Raw genomic sequence first — 25,869 nt, 5'->3', positions numbered from 1 at the left:
AACACTTAACTAGCACTGATGAGTCAGCTCATTCTCATTTCCTCCCCAGCCTAATATATAAGCAATCCTCTTTGATAGAGAATGTCCAGGATACATTTTATCGATCAAAAGAAGCATTGTTCTATTTATTCCAATTTCTATTATTGACATTCTGTTTTGGCAGAGTTGTGCTCCTTTATTTAATATCGGCGGGGAGTGAGTACTGCCGGGGAAGTGCGGGAGAGGGATGAACAGAGCGAGGAGTGTTGTGAAATCTCTAGCCCTAGGCTGGCATTTTCTGCAGTAATGTGCCAGTAAGGTGATGTTGTGACTTGATTAGATCCTTGCACACAACTTCTCATATCTTGTGTTATTGTTCCATACCGCCCACAGCTATCCACCGTATGGCGTGACAGTGGACATCCATGTCTTTAAAAGTGTGTCTAAACCCAAGAGCAAAAATGTAATCTATTGCATCTTACCAGTCCTTACATGTGCTGGCTGCATTTGTTACTTTTTTTTTTTTTTGTAACCATTTTCTTCTCTTAGTTTTTAGTTTTACGTGTTGATCCTGCCAGTAACACGCTTTTGCCCAAGAGTGACAGCACTGCTGTATCTAGAGAGAACAACAGTGTTGCCACCCTAAAGCCACATACACGCAATGGGATTTTCCGACAGGAATCGTGTGATGACAGGCTGTTGGCAGAAAATCTGATTGTACGCTCCATTGGACAATTGTTGTCGGATTTTACGCAAGACAAATCTTGGATCACAGGTTTAAAATTTTCCACAGACAAATGTCTGTCGGATTTTCCAAGCGTGTGTACACAAGTCCGTCGGACGAAAGTCCAAAGTACAAACATGCATGCTCGGAAGCAAGGATGAGCCAGAAGCCACAAATGGGCACTGACTGGCACCATCATGTACCAATCAGTGTCATCAGTGCCACCTATCAGCGCCCATCCATGCCACCTATCAGTGCCCATGAGTGCCCCCTATGAGTGCCACCTATCGGTGCCCGTCAGTGCCACCTCATCAGTACCACCTCATTTATGGCACCTCATCGGTGCCCATCAGTTCCACCTTATCAGTGCAGCCTTATCAATGCCTGTCAGTGCAGCCATATCAGTGCCCAACACTGAAGAAGAAAACTTACTTATTTACAAAAAAATGTAACAGAAACAAAGAAACTTTTTTTTTTTTTTCTGTATTTTTTTATTTGTTGCGCAAAAAATAAAAATCCAAGAGGTGCTAAAATACCACCGAAATAAAGCTCTATTTCTGGGAAAAAAAATTATAAAAATTCTGTTTGGGTACAGTGTAGCATGACCGCGCAATTGTCATTCAAAGTGCGACAGTGCTGAAAGCTGAAAATTGGTCTGGGCAGGAAGGTGTCGAAGTTCCTGGTATTGCAGTGGTTAAGAATGTTACTGGGGGGGGAAGAGTACTTTGCTCTCACAATCCAGAAAGGATAAAGAGACACACTGTAGGCAGGGGCCTTCTTTTTCCGCTCAGAAGCAGATTTTTTTGTCCGCCCGGGTTGGCAGGTAAGCGTTCCCAGGTTGACAAGGTGCCTGATGAGGGACAAAAGCGTCCCTGGATTTGCAAGCCGGAAATCAAATCTGTTGCTGCATGAAGGTTTGCCCCCGCCCGACTCTCGGGGGGGGGGGGGGGGGGTCACCTTTTGGGAGTTTGCAGTACGGTGGACCACCCTCCTTTCCGACCAGTGGGTCTGCGAACTGGTTTCGTCAGGCTACATGATAGTTTCTTGTCCGCCAAACAGATTTTTTTTCCATCCAACCTTCATCATCAAACGGCTCATCAGGAGGCCTTGTTTGGGGACCTGCTGCTGCGTGGAGTGATCGTGCCTGTACAGACGCTGGAAAGGTTTCAGGGATTCTACTCCAATCTGTTTGTGGTCCCGAAGGAGGAGGGGGCCGTCCGGTCCTGGATCTCAAGGCCCGCAACTGCTTTGTGAAGGTGCGAAGGTTCAGGATGGAATCGCTTCGTTCCGTGGTTGCTGCACTTCATCAGGGGGATTTCTTGGCATCTTTGGACATCAAGGATGCATACTTGCATGTCCCCATATGCGTCGGGCATCAGAGGTTTCTACGATTTGTGTTTGGGAATGAGCACTACCAATTTTTAGCTCTCCCCTTTGGCCTAGCGACAGCGCCAAGGGTCTTCACCAAGGTGCTAGCCCCAATTCTGGCTTTGCTAAGACAACGAGGGATCGCAATCATGGGTTACCTGGACGATCTCCTGAGAGCAGCTTCTGCCTCAGAAGTAAGGGAGGATGTGGCCATCACCATACACACTCTCCGGGAGTTTGGGTGTTGAACCTCCAGAAGTCTGTGTTGGTGCCGCCTCAGTGCCAGGAGTACTTGAGGTTGATTCTGGACTCCTCTGAGGCAAGAGTTTCTCTCCCGTTGGCCAAGCTGAAGACTCTTCAATCGGCGGTGCAGTTGTTAGTATCCCGCCGGTGGTCGTCGTCGCTGCATTTCTGCATATGAGTTCTGGCTCTCATGGTAGCCACTTTCGAGGCGGTACCGTATGCTCAATTGAACACTCGAGTCTTATACAAAGAGATCCTGTCCAAATGGGACAAATCTGACATCCCTGGATTGTCAAATTCAGGTGAGCCAGCTAGTCAGGGATTCCCTTCTCTGCTGAGAGGTCTTCGGACCGGGAAGTCGTTCTCCCTCTTCATTGTATGGTGATCACAACGGGTGCCAGCCTGACTGGCTTGGGGGACGTTTGGGGTGCACAGTCGTTCCATTTTCAGATGATGGACTGACCAGTGCTTCGTGAGCTGTTCAAAGCTTGGGATATTTTTTAATAACCTGACCCTGCTTTAAACTTCCCCACAACTTTATCCCTGACCAGTCTGGTGTGTTCCTTGGCCTTCATGATGCTATTCACTAAGGTTCTCTAACAAACCTCTGAGGGCTTCACAGAACAGCTGTATTTATACTGAGAATAAATTACACATAGGTGGACTCTATTTACTAATTAGGTGACTTCTGAAGGCAATTGGTTCCTCTAGATTTTAGTTAGGAGTATCAGAGTAAGGGGGGCATAATACAAATGCACGCCACACTTTTCAGATATTTGTAAACAATTTTGAAAAACATTTATCCACCACTTCAAAATTATGTGCCACTTTGTGTTGATCGATCACATAAAATCCCAATACAATGCATTTGTTTTTGGTTGTAACATGAGAAAATGTCTAACATTTCAAGGGGTATAAATACTTTTTCAAGGCACTGTACTTATCCCGGGTGTCGAGCGATGCAAATCTTGCATCCCCCCCAACAGTGAAGAAAGGCGGACAAAAGCCCAGGCGCCAGGAAGCAATTTCTAGTCGCCATGGCGATCTGGTGCCTGAGATTTGTTGAGCCCTGGCTGTAGTAGCAGTGACTACTACATTGTTCCTCTGCTTCCCCAGTGGTCCATCGGGTATGGAATATGTATACTTACCTTGGTCCAAGCTGTAAAATCCATACCTGGAGATCAGGTTTAATCTGAAGACCTTTTGACTTCCTCCTGTAAACTAACAATACACAAGGGAGTACATATGATGCCGTTTGTGCTTTGTGAATATAGATAGATCTCTAGATCCTTTTTGTACAAGATATATGTATTAGAGCAATGTTTTATTTGCCTTCTCTTTTCAATAAGGAAATGTGGATTTAAAAATGAATAAATCCCAGTGTTGTGCAAGGTAGTTGGCGTTCCCTTTTGGTAGTAAAATTGTACGTTTACGATCCCCCGCTATACATCAGACCTAATAATGGGGTAATTGCCTATGAAAGCGGATCAGCCTGGGGGGGTGGTGGGGGCTTATGATCCAATAGAGGAAAATATGGAAGCTCCGTTGCTCTTCCGGATCTCCACATGTGCCGCACTGTAATTGCACAAGAGACGTCCTTTCTATTGCTGGAACTCTCAGTGGCTCATCGGTTTAATAATTCATATTTTCATTAGAATTGTGGGGGAAACTTAATTTACATAATTAGCAGGAGCTGGGAAGTTGTTGGCTTGATTTTAATGTGGTGTTACATTTTAATGAATTCCAGAGGAGCAGGGTGCTCTCTGCACTCAACCCCCCCCCCCCCCCCCCCCCAATCACCCTACTTTGCGCAAAATGAATCTATGCTTGCAGAGTCTCCCCAGCTTAGACAATGCTCAGGCTTACAAATGACTTTTTTCTTCAAGGATTGATATTGCTGTTAAATGTACTGGATCCAGTTCCTGGATGAAATCATTTGACTACTTTGATCTCTGCTGGAGGAGCACCTGCTCCTCTCCCCCTCCCAATCCTATTCCTTGTCCTTTTGTGATTATTGCACTCTGATTAATGATAAGAATGTTTCAGTTTTAGGACCTGCTGCACATTCGGATCTTGGCAGGAACAAGAGCAGGGCTACAAGGCATGCGAGTGTGTGGTAGGGGGGTAGTTGGTTACTTATCTGGGCAAAAAACTAGGAGTTCCAATTAGCAATTTTTATTTTTTTTATTTTAACTGAACTGTAGGCAACTATCAAAAACAAAAATTAATGCAGATCAGAGAGGGCGAGGGAAAATCAGCACAATACGTTTTTTTCAGTTGTGCTGCGGTGCAAAGAGTAAGCTGACAGGAGGAGCGAGCGGAGAGCTTCTTTAAATGGGCAATCATGGGCTGGGGAGGGGACAGAACCTGTAAGTGTTCCTCAACTGTAGCAGAGAAAAATCCGTTCAGAAAGGGCTGGTCTGTGTGGCAGAGCTGTATAAATCTGAGAACTGGATGGACATAATTATAAATTCTTTGGCTGGTAAAATCTCTGTATATTTAGCTCTTTCCCTGGAGTTGGGCTTTAAAGGGTTAGTTCACCCTTTCAAAAAAAAAAAGTGAATGAACACTGTCCACCCCCAACTTTTGGTACCAGATTGACACACTGTGCTGGCGCTGACCAAGCAGAATTTTTCTGATCCATCCTGAAAGCATCTCTGTAAATCAAAGTATAATGTTCCTGAAAGTGGAAGTAAACTCCCCTATCATTTTCAGCCAAGGAAGCTGCCATCTTTGCCTCTGTTTAATCTTCAACTGCTATGGTGCTGCACATGTGATTCGTTATGACACCAGCCATTGGATGGTTTGATAATTTGGTTGAGAGCACAGCCAATGTGCAGTTAGCATTCCCGGCATGCCTTTTTTTTTTTAACTGTTTAAATCGATGGGTTTACTTCCCCTTTAACTGCCTAAGGTCCACCCAAAACAGTTTTACTGCTACTGGGCGGCACCTCTGTTCCGGATCACGTGTGTGATTTTATATATATATATTATATATATATATATAATGTATGTGTGATCCGGCTCTTCCTGGTTAGGGGCACATACGCGTGAGCTCGCTTCTACTGTGACCTCACACAGCGGGAGCCTGGCGGTGGGCACTGTGGACTCTATGTCCGCCAGGCAACCGCCAATCATAGAGCAGAGAGGCAGAACAGCGATCAGCCTATGTAAATGAGGCAAATTGCTGTTCTGACAGGAGGGAAGGCATGGAGCTTGTGTCTCTGCAAAGCACGGATATGGATCCATGCCTTTCCTTAGTAAAAGCACCTCCCACACTGTAGTAAAACACTGGCTAGGCACACAGTTAACCCTTTGATCGCACCTGATGTTAACCCTTTCCCAGCCAGTGTTATTAGTACAGTGACGGTGCATATTTTCAGCACCGATAATTGTATTGGTGTCACTGATCCCCACATAGTGTTAGTCCGTGTCACTGTCCACTATAATATAGCAGTCCCGCTATAAGTCGCTGATTGCTGCCATTACTAGTAAATAAAAATATCCCATAGTTTGTAGATATTGTAACTTTTGCGCAAGCCAATCAATATATGGTTATTGGGATTTTTTTTTTTTTACCAAAAATATGTAGCAGAATACATATTGGCCTAAATTTATGAAGAAATTCGATTTTTTTTTTGTTTTTTTATAGCAAAAAGTAAAAAATATTGTGAAAATAAAAAAAAACACAATACCATAGAGGTGAGAGGAGAAAGTGGAGAAAAAATGTACATACTGTCGCACAACTGCGCAATTGTCAGTTAAAGTAACGCAGTGCCCTATTTCAAAAAATGGCCTGGTCATGAAGGAGTGTAAATCTTCCGGAGGTCAAGTGGTTAATACTAGAACCATTGCAGCCCACCCCTTTAAACTAAGCCATGTGTATACATTCATTGACTTTTTTGTCTTCCTCATGGTTTGTTTCTATACTTGAAATTCAAAAGCTTTCCATTAAAATGTATTCAACGGGAAAAATTTGTTTCTACTTCATTGAAAATACTGAATGGCACCAGGTTCTGCACGTGGAGAAGTTTCCGACAGCGGTTACGTCGGTGCCCCATGATTGCATTTCACAATGAAAAACATGCGATAAAGAACAGCAGCAGAGCACAGGCCCCGAAGAAGGGAGAAGAAAATGATTTCACCCCTTAATAGTCCTATTTACGGAGTCCGCGCTCTTGTTTTCAGGCTGGTGTAGGATCGGAGAGATAGATGATCCGTTAAGTGCTTATTGTCTGCCCAGAAATAGCCTCCGGGCTGTGCGCTGATATTATGGAGCGCTAATTGTTGGAGGTAAAGTGCGATGCGCCTTGTGTTTAGACTCCCTTGTGTACCGCCAAAAACCTCGTTTAATTATGCCCTGCTAGCTAATGACCTACTCGCAAATTCATAATACCTCATCTCCATAAAATAACTGGGTAATGATATTCTAAATGGAAAGAAGGCAGTGCAATTTAATAATGAGCTTTTCTTACAGTCTGCTGCAGCCTTGCTTTACCACATCCTGCAGCATTTGAATACATTTACTGCCTGTTTCCATCTGACATCCACACGGTCAGCTGGGGGTGTAAGGGTTAACTAGCGTCCATGCTGGAGGTATTCTAATTTATTAACATATTTTATATAGTTTACAGGTCCATGTAAATAATGAACTGTAGTCTCGTTTTTATTTTATTTTTTTACATCTTGCTGACCACATAATGCACCTATGGATCGACAGCTACCTGAGGTTGTGCGCTGAGAGCGTGCGCCCGGTCATGTGTCTGCTGTGAGAGCCACAGTCATAGCAGTCACATTACAAAGAAGCCACGTTGTCTCCTGGGCATTAAAGCCCACTTAAAGCAAACCTTCACCCTAAGGTAACATTCATTTTCTCATTTGTTCATTGACAGACCCAGCACTTCCTTATTCAGAACCATAGGGATATAGCACTCCCTACACTGTTTTTTCTTTTTTTTTTGTTTAATCTTTTGCTAAAGATGAAAAAAATACTGAAAATTTTTCGGCTGCACTGATGAGACTGCACTGATGAGGAGGCATGAATATGCAGCACTGATAGGCACTGATATGCTGCACCGATGAGCACGGATAGGCACCACTGCTGGGCACTCCCTGGCATCACTGATCACCAATAAGCCGGCATTTCCTTGTTTACATGGTTTCAGATTTGATTGGACAGCTGATCACATGGGTAAAGAGATGCGTCACACTCATCGGGGACAGTGCGCCCCAGATCGCCGTGCTGCACGCCCCCAGAGTGGGATTATGATGCTTGTCGTTTTTTTTCAAATTTTTGTCTGCCCCCTTTAGGGAGATTCACCGTCTCTATTTGTCTTTACCTTAATTATTAAAAAAACAAAAAATGTACATACTAGATAAATGTCTTGTAACAATAGTCCATATAGTGCTCAAAAAAGTATGTGAATGGTGACGAGCAGAAAAAAAAGAATCCTTGAAGAGATATCCAAAGAAAGTGAATGATTGGATGAGATTCCACAAAGTGCACCTCCACCGTGATACTGTATCTCGTAAGGAGTATGCTGATGTTGTCCCCGATGACAACACATTTGACGAAACATGTAGGGTGGAGTCTGTCTGTTACCATGCTATATGAGTTTGTATACAAGTGGACTTCATCCCGTGAACTATTGTTTGAAATGCTGGTTTAGCAGCTTGTTTTCTACTATCCGACCCCTTTATCATCTTTATTGGTCACCTTTGAGGATTACTATAGATCTGATTGGTCCGCCATGACACCATCTTTTCTTGTCCAACCACTGATGGATTAGATCTGAGTGCCGGGTCATAATGTAATACCTGTCTAGATTCACAGTGGCGGTGCACTTGGTGGAATCTTATCCAATCATTCACTTTTTTCGGATATCGCCTTTTTTGGGCACTATATGGACTATTGTTATAACACTATCATTTATCTAGCACGGCAAATTTTTGTTTAAACGTTTACACAATTGGTTCTATTGTTATTGAAAATGAAAGAGAATCCCTATTTTGGAGTTGCCCCAAGTAAAGTAATGGGAAGGCTTCCAATGGGGACACTAGTTCAGGTGATCTGGGGGTCCCCAATAAATGCCCTTATTTACGATTAATGGGACATCGATGGCCAAAAAAAATAATAATAATAATCTGACAGGGGTTATAGCCCTCCCAAAAAGGAAAAAAAAGTTTTGCCTATAGTTCTACTTGAACCACTTGAAGACCAAGCCTATTCTGTCACTTTTTTTTTGTTTACAAGTAAAAATCTGCATTTTTTTTTTTCTGCAGAAAATTACTTGGAACCCCCAAACATTATATATATATATATATATATATATATATATATATATATATATATATATATATATATATATATATATATATATATATATATATATATATATATACACTTTTTTTGTGTGTTATATATATATATATATATATATATATATTTCGTGTGTACGCGGCATAACAGATTTTCTTCTAAGATAGCCCTGTATTTGGCTCCATCCATCTTCCCTGTCCTTGCAGAAGAAAAGCATCCCTACAATATGATACCACCACCATGTTTCATGGTGGGGATGGTGTGTTCAGGGTGATGTGTAGTGTTCATTTTTTACCACACATAGCATTTTGCTTTTTAGGCTAGAAAGTTCAATTTTGGTCTCATCTGAACTGAGCACCTTCTTCCACATGTTTGTTGTGTCCCCCACATGGCTTCCTGCAAACTGCAAACGGGACTTCTTATGGCTTTCTGTTAACAATGGCTTTCTTCTTGCCACTCTTCCATAAAGGCCAGATTTGTGGCGAGCACGACTAATAGTTGTCCTGCGGATAGATTCTCCCACCTGAGCTGTAGATGGCTTCAGCTCCTCCAGAGTTATCAGAGTTGCTTCTCTGATGAATGCTCTCCTTGCCCGGCCTGTCAGTTTAGGTGGACGGCCATGTCTTGGTAGGTTTGCAGTTGTGCCATACTCATTCCATTCTCAGATGATGGATTTAACAGTGCTCCCTGCTTTAAACTTCTCCATAACTTTATCCCTGACCTGGCTGGTGTGTTCCTTGGCCTTCATGATGCTGTTTGTTCACTAAGGTTCTCTATCAAACCTTTGAGGGCTTCACAGAACAGCTGTATATATACTGACATTAAAGTGAGCTCTATTTACTAATTAGGTGACTTCTGAAGGCAAGTGGTTCCACTATGTTTTAGTTAGGGGTATCAGAGTAAAGGGGGCTGAATACAAATGCACGCCACACTTTTCACATATTTATTTGCAAAAAAATAAAAATTGAAAACCATTTATCATTTTCTTTCCACTTGAAGAGAAAGTAAACCCCAGATTATTTTTTTCTTAAAAAAAAAATATATATATATATATATATATATATATATATATATATAATATAATGCAGCAATGTATATAAAAGTCTTATGCCCTGTACACATGGTCGGACTTTCCGACAGAAAATGTACGATTGGACTATGTTGTCGGAAATTCCGATCGTGTGTGGGCTCCATCTGACTTTTTATGTCCGAATTTCCGACACAAAGTTTGAGATCTGGATCTGAAAATTTTCCAACGATTAAATCCGATCTTTTAAATTCCGATCGTGTGTATACAATTCCGATACACAAAGTGCCAAGCATGTTCAGAATAAATTAGGAGACGAAAGCTATTGGCGACTGGCGTCTTTATAGTCCCGCCGTACATGGTTTACGTCACATAGTTCACATAGTTCTGAACGATCGGATTTTCCGTCAACTTTGTGTGACCGTGTATATGCATGACAAGTTTGGGCCAAAATTCATCGGAAAAAATCTGACGGATTTTGTCGTCGGAATGTTCCGACCGTGTGTACAGGGCATGACATAAGAAAATGTCACTAAAACGAGGTATGGAAATACCTTTTTTTTGCTTTTATAAATTTTCTCCTCCTCCGGGAATCGGCCGTGCCATCTTTACTATTGATTTTTGTCTCTTGTGTGGATGTCATTTCTGCCCTTCCTTTCCTTCCTGTGTTAATCTTGCGCATGTGCGATCGCATGTAAACCAAGCCTCTATCCAGGAAGGTGGTATCACAAGGCTTCTTTTCTTGTGTCGTTCAAAGTGAAAGGAAATAAGCTGTAATGTTGTGGATAGTGAAACGGCACACATAGTGTGCCGTTAAAGGCGCTACGGACTGGGCATGTGCCGGTGTCATGATTACAGATTGCAGGACGGATTTTGAACTGTTAGAGTAAGTGACCTTTCACAGGCAGCGATCAACTGCCTGTTCTATGCAAATTATAATGAGCTGAAGTTGAAATGGAGCGTTTATAACCACGTTAACAATTATGTATCACTTTGTGTTGGTCCATCACATGAAATCATAATAAAGCAAATTTTATGTTTTTGGTTGTAACATGACAAAATGTAAAAGGGTATGAATACTTTTTCAAGGCGCTGTATATTTTTCCTTCCTTTTCATCAGTAATACAGCTATGACCTCTCATTTCCTTGCACGTTATAGAGGCGTTCTCCTTAAAAAAATAAAAAAAAAATACTGCAGCTGCAGACATTTAATAATCAGATACTTACCTGTCCCAGGGTCCAGCGATGTGGGGGAGCGAAGCCCCGCTCATTCCCTCCTCCACTCGGTGGCGCCGGCATTCTAAGGCTCGGTTCACACAGGGGCGGCACGACTTGCAGCGCGACTCACAGACGCGACCTGCACACGACTTCAACGGCGACTTGCAAAACGACTTCTGTATAGAAGTCAATGCAAGTCGCCTGAAGTCGCCCCCAAAAATAGTACAGGAACCTTTTTTCTAAGTCGGAGCGACTTGAGTCGCTCCTATTAGAACGGTTCCATAGTACAGAACGGAGCGCGACTTGTCAGGCGGCTAAGTCGCCTGACAAGTCGCCCCTGTGTGAACCAAGCCTAACTGTGGGCACCCGGTTGTGACTTCACAGCCCAGCGCCCACTGCACATGCGCGAGCGGAGCCATGCGCCGTGATTGGTTGCACAGTCATCTGGGACCTGTCGCGGGTCCCAAATAACCGACAGGAGGGAGGGGGCAGAGCTAAGCCCTTCCTGCGCCGATGGGGGAAGTGATGTCATCAGCCCAGGCACTGAAGGAGGCAGACTACGAGGGACCCCCTAGCAACAGGCATTTAGAGGCGAGTTTAAAAAAAACTATTTCCAAATTTTTTTTTTTTTTTTTTTTAGGAATTTTAATGATTTTTATTTTATTTTTTTCTGTGGAACATCACTTTAACTCCTTTCCCTGCTTATTCATACCTGAAGCCTCTGATGGGCAGGCTATTCTAAGTAGCCTGTGCGATGCACAAAGTTCCATCAGAAGGGTCATTCAGCATGACGCAGGTCCCTCCCACTGCTCCCAGCCACAGCAAGGATTTTGGGTGATCATTATGTTGTCACATGTAAATTAAAACCACATTTTTTAAGTCTTTGCTCAGTCTAGACTAGAGAAATTTTGGGAGAGCTAGAATTGAGAGCATTGTAATCTACAAAAAAACAACCTGAATTATTTCTGTTTGGTGTTTTAGTTTTTAATCCTTACTCTGCTAGTGGGGTTTTTTGGGGGTTTTTTTTGCACACGCCCTTAAAAAAAAAAAAAAAAAAAATCTTGGGCCTGACGATTTGTTAAAACCCCCAAACAGTATGTTTTCTGAAAGCAATGACCCTGTAGAATAAAATGGTGGTAGTTCTAATTTTTGTATGTCACAAAATATTCGCACAATGATTCAACAAGTGAAGATTTTTCACCAATGTAAATTTTGTAGGGCACACAAATGCAATGTATTGCCCAGTGTTCGTTAAAAAAAATAAGATGTGGTTGTGTGGAGTAATTAGATACCCAACATGTGCAACCTTAAAATCGAGGGCGCCTGGTGGGTATTTTTTTTGTTTTATTTTTTTTTATAGATTACACTTCAAATGCCCCTATTGGAGTTAACAGTGAATAATGGGCCTAGAATTATTTCTTTTATCCCGGTGTAACATGTAGCTCAGTCTAGTTTTTACAACTTGTTCTTCCTTTCCTGTTTTATTTTATTTTATTTATTTTTTGTATGTAGGCCTAGTATGTTTACATTAGGGACACGGGACATTTTTGTAACCTCCCCTGAATGATTTAACTTGACAGATAGTAACCCACAGTTTAAAACCTCTGTTTTGCCGCATTTGCATACTGCATTTAGCGGCATTTTGCCATGCTTGCGTTTTATAAGCGTTTTTTTTTTATTTTAATGGCCAAAAATGAAACGTGGCTAAACGCGAGTTGCCGCCTTAAGCCATGTTTGGTGCTTGAGATGCCTCTAAACTCGACTGCCTAAAAACAGCTGTAAACGACCCCCTGTATATGTACTGATAAGATAACATACAGAAGGGTTCAGGGGCAGCTGAAAAAAATGCTCAACTGCTCCTAAACGTCCATTTTAGCAGCAGCAGTTTACATGAGGCCTTATGTGTCCGGTTGTAACTTTCTTTCTTTTTTTCTTTTCGTACACCTTTTATCAATAAAATATCTCACATGGGGTCCCATATGTCATACAATTTTGTTATGACAGGTTCTCCTTATTGAGAGATCATACGTCTAGGGCCGGAACAACTAATTGATTAATCGACAACTAATCGATTATGAAGTTAATCGATTACTATTTTTATAATCGATTAATCAGCCACTAACATAATGGGGTTAAAAAAAAAAACTAAAATTAACCCTTTACAGTACAAAAAGAGCAAATGGCTACTGTAAATATTTTCACTGTCCCATAGTAAAAAATTAAGCCCTTACAGTAGCGATTATTTGCTCTTTCTGTACTAATTTTAGTTTTTTTAACCCAATTATGTTACTAAACATCTCAGGCCTGGGTCACACCTCTGTGTTTTTTGGTGCTTTTTGCAGAAACACACTACAGTTCATTTACATGGTTTCCTATGGGAGCTTTTTTAACGCAAAAACGTTGCTATTTTGTTTTTTTGTTTCAATATACTTCAATGGAGAAGCTGCAGAAAAGCATGTAATAATGCGTTTTGTGGCAATTTGTGTTTTTCAATCTGCCCAACAACAAATTACCTTTTTTTTTTTTTCTTTTAAGGTTATTAACCAATCGAAACAATAATCGACCAACTAATCAATTATGAAAATAATCGTTAGTTGTAGCCCTACATAGGTCTATTGGGCCCCTGATATATCATCTGCCCTCTAACACTAAAGCTGATTGAATGCATATCGCACCACTCCATTCCCTTCTCCCCCCCCCCGACCACGGCATCTGTGGGAAGGGACGGACAAAAATGATGCAGTATAGTACTGTATCCCTGGCACCATTTTTTTTCCCCCACCATCCAGGTCATATCAGTGGGGTGTTGCTACTTATACTGCCTACAATTACTGGGGGACTAATATCATCTTTCCGCAGTCCGACCGCTCAGCAGCACGCATCAAAACAAAAGCTGTGCTTCTGGAGAGGGGGCAGGACCATGGTGTCATTTTCTCCAGACTCCTTACAGGGATTTGAACCTGTCTGCAGACCCGCACGCTGTTTGCCTACAGATCCCACCTGATCCTAATGCTGAGGCCTCAGTGTCCGGACACCATGGTGATCAGGAGAAACAGAGGCATGCTGCACATTACTGAAAATCAGAACATCCCAGGACAATGGACCAATTAGTGAGGCTGTCCCAGGACTGTTGGTAAGTATGCCATTTCCGGCAGCGGGGGCTCAAGGGGCAGCTGCTTTGGGCCCTGCAATGTTCAGGCTCGGGCAGCTCGTGTTAAAGAAGGTCCTAGACATGTGACTTCCTTGTGCATGTGCAGAAGTGACATCATCAAGGCCTGGCCAATCATGCAGCCACGCAGACCGAACCCGGAAAGGAATACACCTGGAGAAGATGGAAGCACCCATGACCAGCGGAAGCTCTAGAGGAGATTATTTGATAGGTATTTGCCATGGTGCACATATACTACCCGCTTGTGGAAGCCCATTTAAGAAAAAATAAAACGATGCAGAGTTTATTTCAGATTTAATGTGCTTTAGTACACATCTTTATGTGCTTTTATATTTGGTACCACAGGCAGACTCTACAATAATGTGTATAGTAAGTATGCTGTAGCAACCAATCATTTGTTTTTAAGATTTGAGTAAACCGAAATCTGGTTGGTTACTGCTCTTTCCATTACTTTATACTATGTAGACCGTTCATTTGTGTGGGGTTTTAGCAGCGGGGTGTGCTCTATACAGTGATTAAAGATGTGCATTACAGTCTTTTCCTCCTTTTTGTATTGCAGTGTGTGGAGGGAAGCCCGGGACCGCATTGTTGGCTTTCCTGGACGTTATCATGCCTGGGACATCCCTCACCAGTCCTGGCTCTACAACTCCAACTATTCCTGTGAGCTGTCCATGGTGCTGACAGGAGCTGCCTTCTTTCACAAGGTAAAAAACTATGTATAGCTCTGTAGCCTTCTCTCTCTGTATAAGGAAAACCTGCAGCTTACGCTCGTTAAAAACAATTGATTTTAACCCCATAACCCCCAGGGATCTTCTGTTACTAGCATCACAGGCTATTAGAAGTTTAGTGACCACAGAGGGACAGATTTTTATGATGTTGCTGAAAAAGGGCAGCATTGCATTTCCAAGGGTGGGTTTACCGATGGTAACTAGAGGGGACACTGCCTGTATAATGTGATAAAATGTCCACTTGTAGTCTCCAATAGAGGCCTGTGTGACTGCAGGAAAATGCAGAAGCACAGACGGGAAAACAACATAGTCATGCTATAACAGGAAGTGCCCAAACCAGGATCGTCATGGCAGAATCACCAGGGATTATGTTAATGCTGCAAATTTCAAAATGTTGAAAATGACCTTTGAATGCACGTGTGCATTTATATGGTGTTTTGTATTCTCTCCCCAGTATTATGCCTATTTATACTCCTACGTGATGCCGCAGGCGATCCGAGACATGGTGGATGAGTACATTAACTGCGAGGATATCGCCATGAACTTCCTGGTCTCCCACATCACCCGTAAACCTCCCATCAAGGTAAGTCCGCGCATCACGCCTGCTTGCACGCTATAACGCGGCTATTTCTAGGTAGTGAATTGTGCTTGGCCTCTTTTTTTAGAGGTCCCCGAAGTCCTTCTGTACTTTGTAATCGACTTAAGGAGTGGATGCCGGGCCTCTGTCCAGGTCTGAGCTGGGAATAATGGGCAGACATTTTTTTTCTTCCATGGATATTTATCCTCACACACACTCCACATCATTTAAACCATGAGAGCAGCAATATAAGATGTACAGGAGCCACAGACTGCTGCATCATCACTTTACCTAATGAGGAAGTGATCTTCCATCCCCAATGCCAGGCTCTTTAATAGAAACGTTTGTTGCTTTTCCACTTTACTAAGGACTGGTTAATGCCAGCCCTGGTGGGCTGCATTGGTTAGTGTTGGACAATGCAAGAAGCCTTGGTTTGTATAGGGTCTGTTCTCGTGTTTTATCGCAGTGCACTACAACGTTGCTGCAGCACTTTCCGTTGCTGCAGCACTTTCCGTTGCTGCAGCACTTTCCGTTGCTGCAGCACTTTCCGTTGCTGCAGCACTTTCCGTTGCTGCAGCACTTTCCGTTGCTGCAGCACTTTCCGTTGCTGCAGCACTTTCCGTTGCTGCAGCACGTTCCGTTGCTACTTGCTCATAGAGATTATGAGAACAAAAGTTTGTCTTCACCTTGACAAATGCATTCAAGTGGTGTGCAATGTCACTGGGTTTTTCAGCCACTGAGTGAAAGGGGGATAGATGGCAGCAGGCCATACAGAGCTGCTGATTGGATAGTGTCTCTTTGGGACGATCTTCTGGTAGTCACAGCATACTGGTATCTCTGGTGCAGAATATGCTAGGAGGAGCCAGAGCTCTATTTTAAGAGTGGTACTGGGAATCTTAAGTCACTGCTGGCAGGTGGGAGCTGAGCTTTTGAATCAATACTGGGAGGGAGGAGCTTTCCAGTCATCACTGAAAGGGGGAGCTGATGAGTCACTGCTAGAAGTTGGAGCAGGAGAAAGATTTCCTGGATGGTCGCACATCAAAAAAGCATCTATATTGGAAAACTATTAAAATCAAAGTACAGTCACCTCCCAAAAATAGGGAAAACAGGACAAATAGCGAACGTGTTTCACACCCCATCATGGCGCTTATTCATAGCTATGAATAAGAGTTATAATGGGGTGTGAAACACGTTAGAAATTTGTCCTGTTTTCCCTATTTTTGTGAGGTGACTGTACTTTGATTTTAATAGTTTGCCAATAAAAATGCCTTTTTTGATGTGCGGCCATCCAGGAATTCTTTTTCTCCTCAATCTTGAGCAGAGCCAGCACCTGTGAGTTCCATCAGGGTTAGCACTTCATTGTGGATCTGGGAAGTTGGAGCGGTAATCTCTGTGTCATGGAAGTTGGAGCAGGGGGAAGTTGAAATGCTAAGTCAGCTCTGACACATGGCAGAGTACTGTCCTGAAGATGGTGGGGCTTGATCTTCCTCTGCTGTAGTTTTTCTTTCACTTAGTCCCCCTCCCCATCCTGTGACTGGACAGTGAAGCAAGAAATAACAGACGTAGGATCATCTCTCCATCTCCCTGCTGTCTCCTCCTATCGGCATGCTGCTTACACTGCAGAGCACAACCAACTCGCCCTTGTGCTGCTTATCACTTATTCTGTCTGAGCTCTGTTGTACAAACGGCTGAGGCTCCATGCACAATGGAGCTCATAAACGGCTGTTTTTTGGAGTTTGGGTGTTTTTTTTTTTTGTTTTTTTTTTAACAGCCCATTAACGCCCCTCTGTTATCCTATGTGTCCATGCACACATGGAATTTTTTGAACTTTTATCAGGAGTGGAGTTTATGGGCTGTTTTCTGAACGCCATAAAATCGCATTCAGGAGTCGTTTTTCCGACCACAAAAAAACCGCCAAATGCTGATAAACGTCCATAAACGCTCAAAAACGTGGCTCACCATTGCTTTTTAACGTTTTTGATCCATTGGGGGAAAAAAAAACCTCGCTATCGTGGATAAACGCCAATAAACGCTATAGCAAAAACATTAAACGTTGAAAGACGCACTGCAAAGCTACTGCCATTTTTAGAACGTTATTTTAATGTCCAGTGTGCATGGAGCCCTAATACATAGCCAAAATTGGGTATTTATTCTGCTTAAGTTAAACAAAAACACACTGAATAATGCATTAATGGTTAATTTGGACCTCGTATATCTACTTTGTAGTTAGTGTTACTAAACCCCGGAGCCTGCATTCACTATATCTGGTCACTCACAGTACACAGAATATGGAAATGCAATTATTTTAGTAAATCTAAATGCCTAAATACCGTTTCTCATCAGCAATCTATGGCAGTCTTGCAGCTTCAATCAGTGTCTGGGCAGAGCACTGGTTACAGCTTGAAAGGAGTTTTAATTCTCCCCTGGTTGCCCTATGAGGCTGCAGGACCCCCTAACCCTCTGTGTGGACAGTGCTAATTGGCCCTGTGCTGATCATCTGCACCCTCCCTAGGAAAAATCTCTCTAGCCATACACACCAAACTGAGCATGTGCAGCTTTTCCCCAAGGCTCTGTTCTATTAGCAGATTGGGGAAAGTGGAAGAAGGGGAGTATTAGAGAAGGGAGGATTAACCCCTTAGCTGCCACAAACAAAAATGCTTTACTGCATTAACAGATTGATTTTACTGTTGTGAGTTTAGTAACAATTTAAGCTTTAAAGTTATTTGAGTTATTTTCAGACTTTAGCACATTGGCAGTGTTTTTGGGATGAGTTGATTTTTCCAGTTGATTTCAACAAAAAAGTTGCGTTTGTTTTTTTCTTTAAAACCCTCCAGGGGGTTCACATAGAGACAAGCGGTATCGAAATTGAAGTTTTTAATAAAGCTTGTTTTGGATACAATCTCATGGATAAATCACCTGAGATATTCTGACTTATTCTTGGAATTGTGTTAATATGAACTAAATACATTAACGTATACCATATTCACAAACATATTTTTTTTATATTTAATATAATATTTTTTTTTTTAGCATGAAGATACTGGAAGTCTTCAGATACAGTAGTTCATCTATTAACCACTTCAACTTTCCGGGGGTATATCTGAATGATGCCTAAGGCTACAGACATCATTCAGATATCGGCATTTTCAGCCGGCGATTCCCTGCACCGTAAGAACGATCATAGCGGCTGTTCCGCCACTTGATCGTTCTTATGGGCGGCGGGAGGGGATGTCGTCGTCCCTCTCCCGCTGCCCTCCGGTGCTTCTACCGACTCATCGCTTCCAACAGTGAGTTGGACACAGGATCCGCCGGCCCCAGAATAATGATCATAGAGATTTCTGGCGGACCAGATGGTCGCCGGAGTCTCTATGATCATTCGGAGGCCAGGCGCGATGTTATGACGTCACGCCCGGCCTCTGCATTCAAATAACAGCGCCGCCTCAGCTGGGAAGCCGTGATCTTTTAATTTTTTTTATTTTAGGTGTCCCAGCCTAGAGGTGAGTTGTGGGGTCTTATTGACCCCATATCTCATTGTAAATAGGTCCGATCATGCCATATTCCTATTACAAGGGATGTTTACATTCCTTGTAATAGGAATAAAAGTAATCAAATTTTTATTTTTATCTTTTAAGTGTCAAACTAAAAAATAAAAGTAAAAAAAGTAAAGCGCCCCTGTCCCGTGAGCTCTTATGCAGAAGCAAACACATACGTAAGTCCCGCTCACATATGAAAACGGTGTGCAAACCACACATGTGAGGTAACGTTAGAGCGAGAGCAATAATTCTAGCCCTCCTCTGTAACGCAAAACATGTAACCAGTAAAAAATTTTAAAGCGTCGCCTATGGGGATTTTTAAATACCAAAGTTTCCCGCCATTCCACGAGCGCGTGCAACTTTGAAGCATGACATGTTGGGTATCTATTTACTCGGCGTATCTTCATCTTTCACATTATTGGGCTAACTTTATTTTATTTATTTTTTTAAAGCATGAAACAGATTTTTTTTCTGAAAAAAAGTGTTCAAAAAATTGCTGTGCAAATACCGTGCGAGATAAAAAGTCGCAACAACCGCCATTGTATTCTCTAGGGTCTTTGCTAAAAAAAACATATATAATGTTTTGGGGTTCTATGTAATTTTCTAGCAAAAAAATTATGAATTTTACATGTAAGAGAGAAATGTTAGAATTGGCCTGGGCGCAAAGTTTAAAGAATGCATTCAGATTTCCAATATTTATGCTTTAGAGAGAATAAAGAGGCAATGTATATATTTTTTTTTCTGCAATAAGTGATCACATGACCTCGGTTCTGAGCTGTATAAGAAGCTCAGGGAGGCTGGGGTAGAGACTTCTGACAATTGGAGGGCATGTCCACAGAAGCTTGAATGGAGCACAGACAGTCCACTGTAATACACTTTGAGGAGTTGTGCAGGGAGTGCGTCAGCAGGTTGAAGAGAAACCGCAGGACACTGTTCTTCCCAGTAAAGAGTTGTGCAGGGGTTGTATCAGCAGAAGGAAGAGAAACAGCACACTGATTTTTCCAGTAGAAAAAAACTGCAGGGAGTGTCATCAGGAGGCAGAAATACAGCTGCACACTGATCTTCCCAGTAAAGAGGCAAGCAGCTCATGTGTCAGCAGGAGGAAGAGAAACAGCAGAACACTGATCTTCCCAGTGAAGAGCTGTACAGTGACATGTCAGAAGTCTGACCCACCGGAGTGCAAGCAAGCGATGCACCCCAGGTACAATGAAAACTGACCACACTTGGATGGGTGTGCTGCTATTCCCTGACGTGGTCTGTTTGATATAGAAAAGCAGGAGGCCTGGCAGTATTTATTTATTTTGTATAGCTATTTTTTTTTTATACATGATCAATATGGTTTATTTATGCATCTCCCCAATCTTCCTCTTTGTTTTCTCCTTCTTATTCTAAGTCAGGAACTCCATATTGCGAACTAGAGATGTATTTTGCATTATCGTATACTGGATAAATATATATTAAAAAAAACTTTCTGTAGAGGTACGACTGTGCTTATGCGCATAAACAGTATACACCCTCAGCACCAACCCATAGAGCAGCTGTTGTGTTTGCTCTGCACATGTTACTACTATTGAGGAAATATTCAATTGAGAGAGCGAGAAATATCTTCAGAAATCTTTGTGTAGGGAGGGTCGTCTTTAATATTGATTGGACCCTGGGCAAACATTTTCTTAGCCCCCCGTGCGCCCCCCTTCATACAATTTCGCTCTCCATCTGCTCTGAGGCATGCAATAAATAGCAGCTAGACTGAAAATTGGTTGCCGGAGCTTACAGCATATCCTTACCGCTCACTGATTAGTTGCTAAAGGTTACATCACATAATTTCTGCCTGCTGATTGGTTGCTAGAAGTTAACTGCCTATAATTACCGCTCACCGAGGGGAGGATGGGATTAGTGGCAGTGCTGGGGGAAAAGGATGAGTTACAGTGTTGGGGTGATGGGATCCGTGGCATTTCTTGGGGGGGTGGAATTGGTGACAGCAGTAGGACTTTTAAGGCTCTGAAAGGCGCTGGGCATCCTGTGTCCCCTGCTGCTTGCCTCTTGAGGTATCAGGGAAGCAGGGGAGGTCGTCTCCCTCCCAAGCTTTCGGTCCTATCTGCCTTTGCTGCTCCCCCTTCCTACAGCCCCTTGTCTCTGGGGCCGCAACGCTTGCCGCGTTGAGATGATCACGCGGAACAAGGCGATAACCTCCCCCCACCCCGAGGGTGCACTGCTGTCTGCATCGGATTTGACTTAGTCGGGATCCGAGGCCTAGACTGCTACCGGATGGGACGCTCCATGACAAGGGTCAGCTGGTTTGAGCCCCACAACAGTGACTGGGCCCCCCGGGGAAGATGCCCCTATTGTACGGCAATAAAGACAGCCCTGTATGTAGCCATCATACAGCGGCACGTGTTCTGATAAGTCAGAAAAACAAGTCTGCAGCTCATTCGAGATGGATGCTTTATATACACTTGTGAGCAGACATCTCATTAACTGATCTTAGATCACATATATCAAAATACTTTTTATCATTTTGGAACATTTCTTTAATTAAGATTCACAGTTGTATATGGTGTAAAGTCACCAATAACAAAAGCCTTACCCACAAGTTCTCCTGCATCTTTAATAACTAGTGAAACTACTTTAAACTACTTTATTTGCTTAACTAGTTCAGCTGATGGCTGCTACTGCAAAGTCATTGTAGTGAACAGGGCCGGCTGCTGCACCTTGCTGCTGAGAGCCGCAGCAGGAATCGGATTCCTGGCGCTACAATTCACACCAGCGAATTAAATCCATTGGTTTGAACTTGATCCTTCTCCTTTACATTGTTCATAAGATCTGTCTTTTTCCCCCTACACAGGTTACATCTCGCTGGACCTTCCGTTGCCCAGGCTGTCCCCAGGCTCTCTCCCACGACGACTCACACTTCCACGAGCGACACAAGTGCATCAACTTTTTTGTCAAGGTCTATGGATACATGCCGCTTCTCTACACCCAGTTCAGGGTGGACTCTGTTCTCTTCAAGACTCGGCTTCCTCATGACAAAACAAAATGTTTCAAGTTTATATAACCCACTCCCCGCCCCCCCCCCCCATGCCTGACACACTGGAATTCCATCAGTAAGGTCTTCTGATGTCCTGCTACCCAGACGTTGCCTCAAGTATTCTCTCCAGTCTTAATAAAAAGATGAACTTCGTTATAGGAAAATCTGTATTATAGAAGACTTCTGTACAAAAATTCTGACTCCCATGGATTTCTTTTCTTTTCTTTTTAACTGGCCAAGGGGATTTTTTTTTTTTTTTTTTAAATGACCATACAAATATTTTACATTTGTGTGGAGACACTTTTACCTGCTTTATAGGACATACGTTGACTCAATGTAGACCTTTTGGTTTGGTGGGATCTGACCTGTGTATAAACAATTTATACCACCAAACTGAACACCAGATAGGGTCGTCTTAAACTGCGACAGCATCGTCAAATGAATTCTATAAAGTTTTTTTTTTTTGTTTTTTTTTTTTTGTTTTTTAATTGACCATCCAAAGACTTGGAAACAGTCGTATGGTAGATTTATTGTTCGTTTTTAAAGGAGATAAAAGTTGGAGAATTTATCTCGTAATGATTATGATGCACAAAGCTGCCAATGGAAACTTTAGGCCGACCTACCCGCCTGCTCCCTAACGCCCCTCCCCTCCCCGCCCTGCCAAGTTTTACGACGTACGAATAAAGCACAGAAGCGCACCATGTCTTTATTGGTTTCACGTTTGTACATTAATAAATCTCTGTACAGATTGATGCGTGTAGGATGATGTGTTTTAGTCATTGGACTGGTGTGCCGGGTGACGATGTGGTACCTGTTTACAGTCATAGACTTTAATAAGTAAACGTCACAAGATCTTTGGAATTTTGAAGAAAAATAACAGAATTGAATCTACTGGTCTTAAAAGGCAAAGATGAAGTGTTTATAAAGAGTATAGACCATCGATCCACTTTATAGGATTAGTGATGTAGTCTCAGCCTGTGGTAAATTAATTTTTTTTTTATTTTATTTTTTTTATATGGTCAACACAAAAAGGTTGAATAAAAATTGTTGATTATTGGTGAATATTTGTTTCCATGACAAAAATGTAAGTTACTAAATACTACTCATTCATCAAAGTTTGATCCTAAAGTAGAGCAGTGGCCAGGCTATGGGAGGTATTTACATTTTTTATTAAGTAAATAAGTTATAAAATGGACTCAAAGTGACCCCCGTACCTGCAAGCACTGTGAAGCAATTCAGCCTCGAAGTTCACAAGAGAAACAGTAAAGTTACATACTTGCCTTGCTTTGTGCAATGGTTTTGCTACCACAGAGATTTTGGTTTGCTACGATATTTACTGCATATCTAAATACTAGAACAAAAGTATAATCTCTTGCAGCTTACCAGTTCTTACAGAAAGTTCCTTAATTTCCTCCTCTTGATCCTGCCAATTTATTGTCCTAGGGCAGTGGTCATCATCCCTGTCCTCAGGGCCCACTAACAGGCCAGGTTTGCAAGATAACTGAAATACATCACAGGTGATATCATTTGCTACTCAGTGATTGCAGTATTCTAGTCTGCATCTCCCCAAAGGTAATACATAAAACCTGGCCTGTTAGTGGGTCCTGAGGACAGGGTTGATGACCACTGTCCTAGGGTATTAAGACACTCACTGTACTGTATCAATGGAGGAGTAACACTGCGTGTGCGCACACACGCACCTTTTCCTCTTCTCCTTATCTCCCTTGTATAGGGTGTAGCTTTTCTAGTTTTTCTGACAACACTGTTTGCTATTTCAGTTTCGTACACAAGTTGTTACAAGGACACTGGATTTCCAACGGACTTGTAAAATAGCTTCTGTTCTTGCAGAAATTGTACTTGGATATGGTGGCTGCATTTGTTTTTTTCTTGTTTTTTTTTTCTTGTTTTTTTTTTCTTGTTTTTTTTTCTTGTTTTTTTTTCTTGTTTTTTTTTCTTGGTTTTTTTCCAGGCTAAGGACTGTTGAAGAATTCCAGATATGAGTATTTTATATATTGTTACATTGGTCCGTCTGCGCCAAAACATGGCCGATGTCCTTGGAAGCTGGAAATCACTGTATAAAACACAAAGAAAAGAGCAGCATCTACGTGCAGCATGATAAACACATTTTAATATAGGACAGATGATTTTAAACTCACAAGATTGTAGAGATTACAGCGCATGTTAAAGGGTATAGGAAGTTCATGCACTCCTGGGGCAAAGGTGGTCGGCTCGCAGGTGGAGAGGCAGCTGATGTTCCCGGCTGCGCTGATGGCTCTCAATGCTTCTTGGTTCTCAGATTCAGCTCAGGGGCAGCTGGACATGTCACTTCTGGATGGTGAGAAGAACTCTCATGCATGGACTCCCCACTAGAAAGTAAATTAATCGCCTATTTCTCTCTATTTGACCTGACAGAGGGCACATGAACATATGTATACAATATTTCTGGGCTTGAAACTATGGAAATCACTGTATAGCCACTTCAAGACTGCAATATTTACAGTATATGACAAAAATGAGTACACCCCTTACATTTTTGTAAATATTTTATTATATCTTTTAATGTGACAACACTGAAGAAATTACACTTCTCTACAATGTAAAGTAGTGAGCTGCGTACAGCAAGTACAGCTTTTATAACGGTGCAAATTTGCTGTCCCCTCAAAATAACCCAACACACAGCCATTAATGTCTAAACTGCTGGCAACAAAAGTGAGTACACCCCTAAGTGAAAACATACAAATTAGGCCCAAAGCGTCAATATTTTGTGTGGCCACAATTATTTTCCAGCACTGATTTAACCCTCTTGGGCATGGCGTTCACCAGAGCTTCACAGGTTGCCACTGGAGTCCTTTTCCACTCCTCCGTGATGACATCAGAGCTGGTGGATGTTAGAGACTTTGTACTCCTCTGCCTTCCATTTGAGGATTCCCCACAGATGCTCAATAGGGTTTAGGTCTGGAGACATGCTTTACCCTCAGCTTCTTTAGCAAGGCAGTGGTCATCTTGTATTGGTGTTTGGGGTCATTATATTGGAATGCGGCCCAGTCTCCAAAGGGAAGGGGGTTATGCTCTGCTTCAGTATGTCATAGTACATGTTGCCATTCATGGTTCCCTCAATGAATTGTAGCTCCAACAGCACTCGTGCAGCCCCAGACCATGACACTCCCACCACAATAGCAAGACACACTTGTTTTTGTACTCCTCACCTGGTTGCCGCCACACACGCTTGTTACCATCTGAACCAAATAAGTTTATCTTGGTCTCATCAGACCTTAGGACATGGTTCCAGTAGTAGTATGTCCTGCTTGTCTTTAGCAGACTGTTTGTGGGCTTTCTTTTGAATCACCTTTTAGAAGAGGCTTCCTTCTGGAGGGACAGCCATGCAGACCAATTTGATGCAGTGTGCGGTGTATGGTCTGAGCACTGACAGTTTGACACCCCCCCCACTCCTTCAACCTCAGCAGCAATACTGGCAGCACTAATACGTCTATTTCCCAAAAGACAACCTCTGGATATGATGCTGAGCATGTGCACTCAACTTCTTTGGTCGACCATGGTGAGGCTTGTTCTGGGTGGAACCTGTCCTATTAAACCGCTGTATGGTCTTGGCCACCGTGGTGCAGCTCAGTTTCAGGGTCTGGGCAATCTTCTTATTGCCTAGGCCATCTTTATGTAGAGCAACAATTCTTTTTTTCAGATCCTCAGAGTTCTTTGCCATGAGGTGCAATGTTGAAATACCAGTGACCTGTATGAGAACGATAACACCACATTAATTTTTTTATTTTTCTTCAATACAAGAGATTTTATTGAAAAATAATGAGCAGTAACCGTAAGCATCAGTTACATAGTACATTGAGTAATGAATGTAACATGTTGTGAATTCCAGTACATTAAGTAAAGTTCAACAATTGTTCAAAAGATAAGAAGGCCTAGCAAGGCCCGTGAGTATCACCGTCAGG

General features: G+C 42.5%; 1 protein-coding gene across 1 annotated transcript in view; it reads left to right on the top strand.

Moving 5' to 3' along the window:
- EXTL3 (exostosin like glycosyltransferase 3) overlaps positions 1 to 22,660 on the top strand; it is a 154,804-nt gene extending 132,144 nt beyond the window's left edge. The window contains exons 4-6 of the mRNA XM_077489237.1: positions 14,607 to 14,751; positions 15,230 to 15,358; positions 21,728 to 22,660. Coding sequence (XP_077345363.1) covers positions 14,607 to 14,751; positions 15,230 to 15,358; positions 21,728 to 21,937 — 484 coding nt within the window. The 3' untranslated portion in view covers positions 21,938 to 22,660. The remainder of the gene's footprint in view (positions 1 to 14,606; positions 14,752 to 15,229; positions 15,359 to 21,727) is intronic.
- Positions 22,661 to 25,869: the final 3,209 nt, after the last annotated feature.

Source organism: Lithobates pipiens, unplaced genomic scaffold (assembly GCF_037356315.1).
Source record: "Lithobates pipiens isolate NorthernLeopardFrog02 unplaced genomic scaffold, aLitPip1_a1.2 Scaffold_18, whole genome shotgun sequence".
Classification (NCBI taxonomy): Eukaryota; Metazoa; Chordata; class Amphibia; order Anura; family Ranidae; genus Lithobates; species Lithobates pipiens.
The sequence above is the reverse complement of the archived record's forward strand: the minus strand, read 5'-3'. Positions and strand labels throughout refer to the sequence as shown.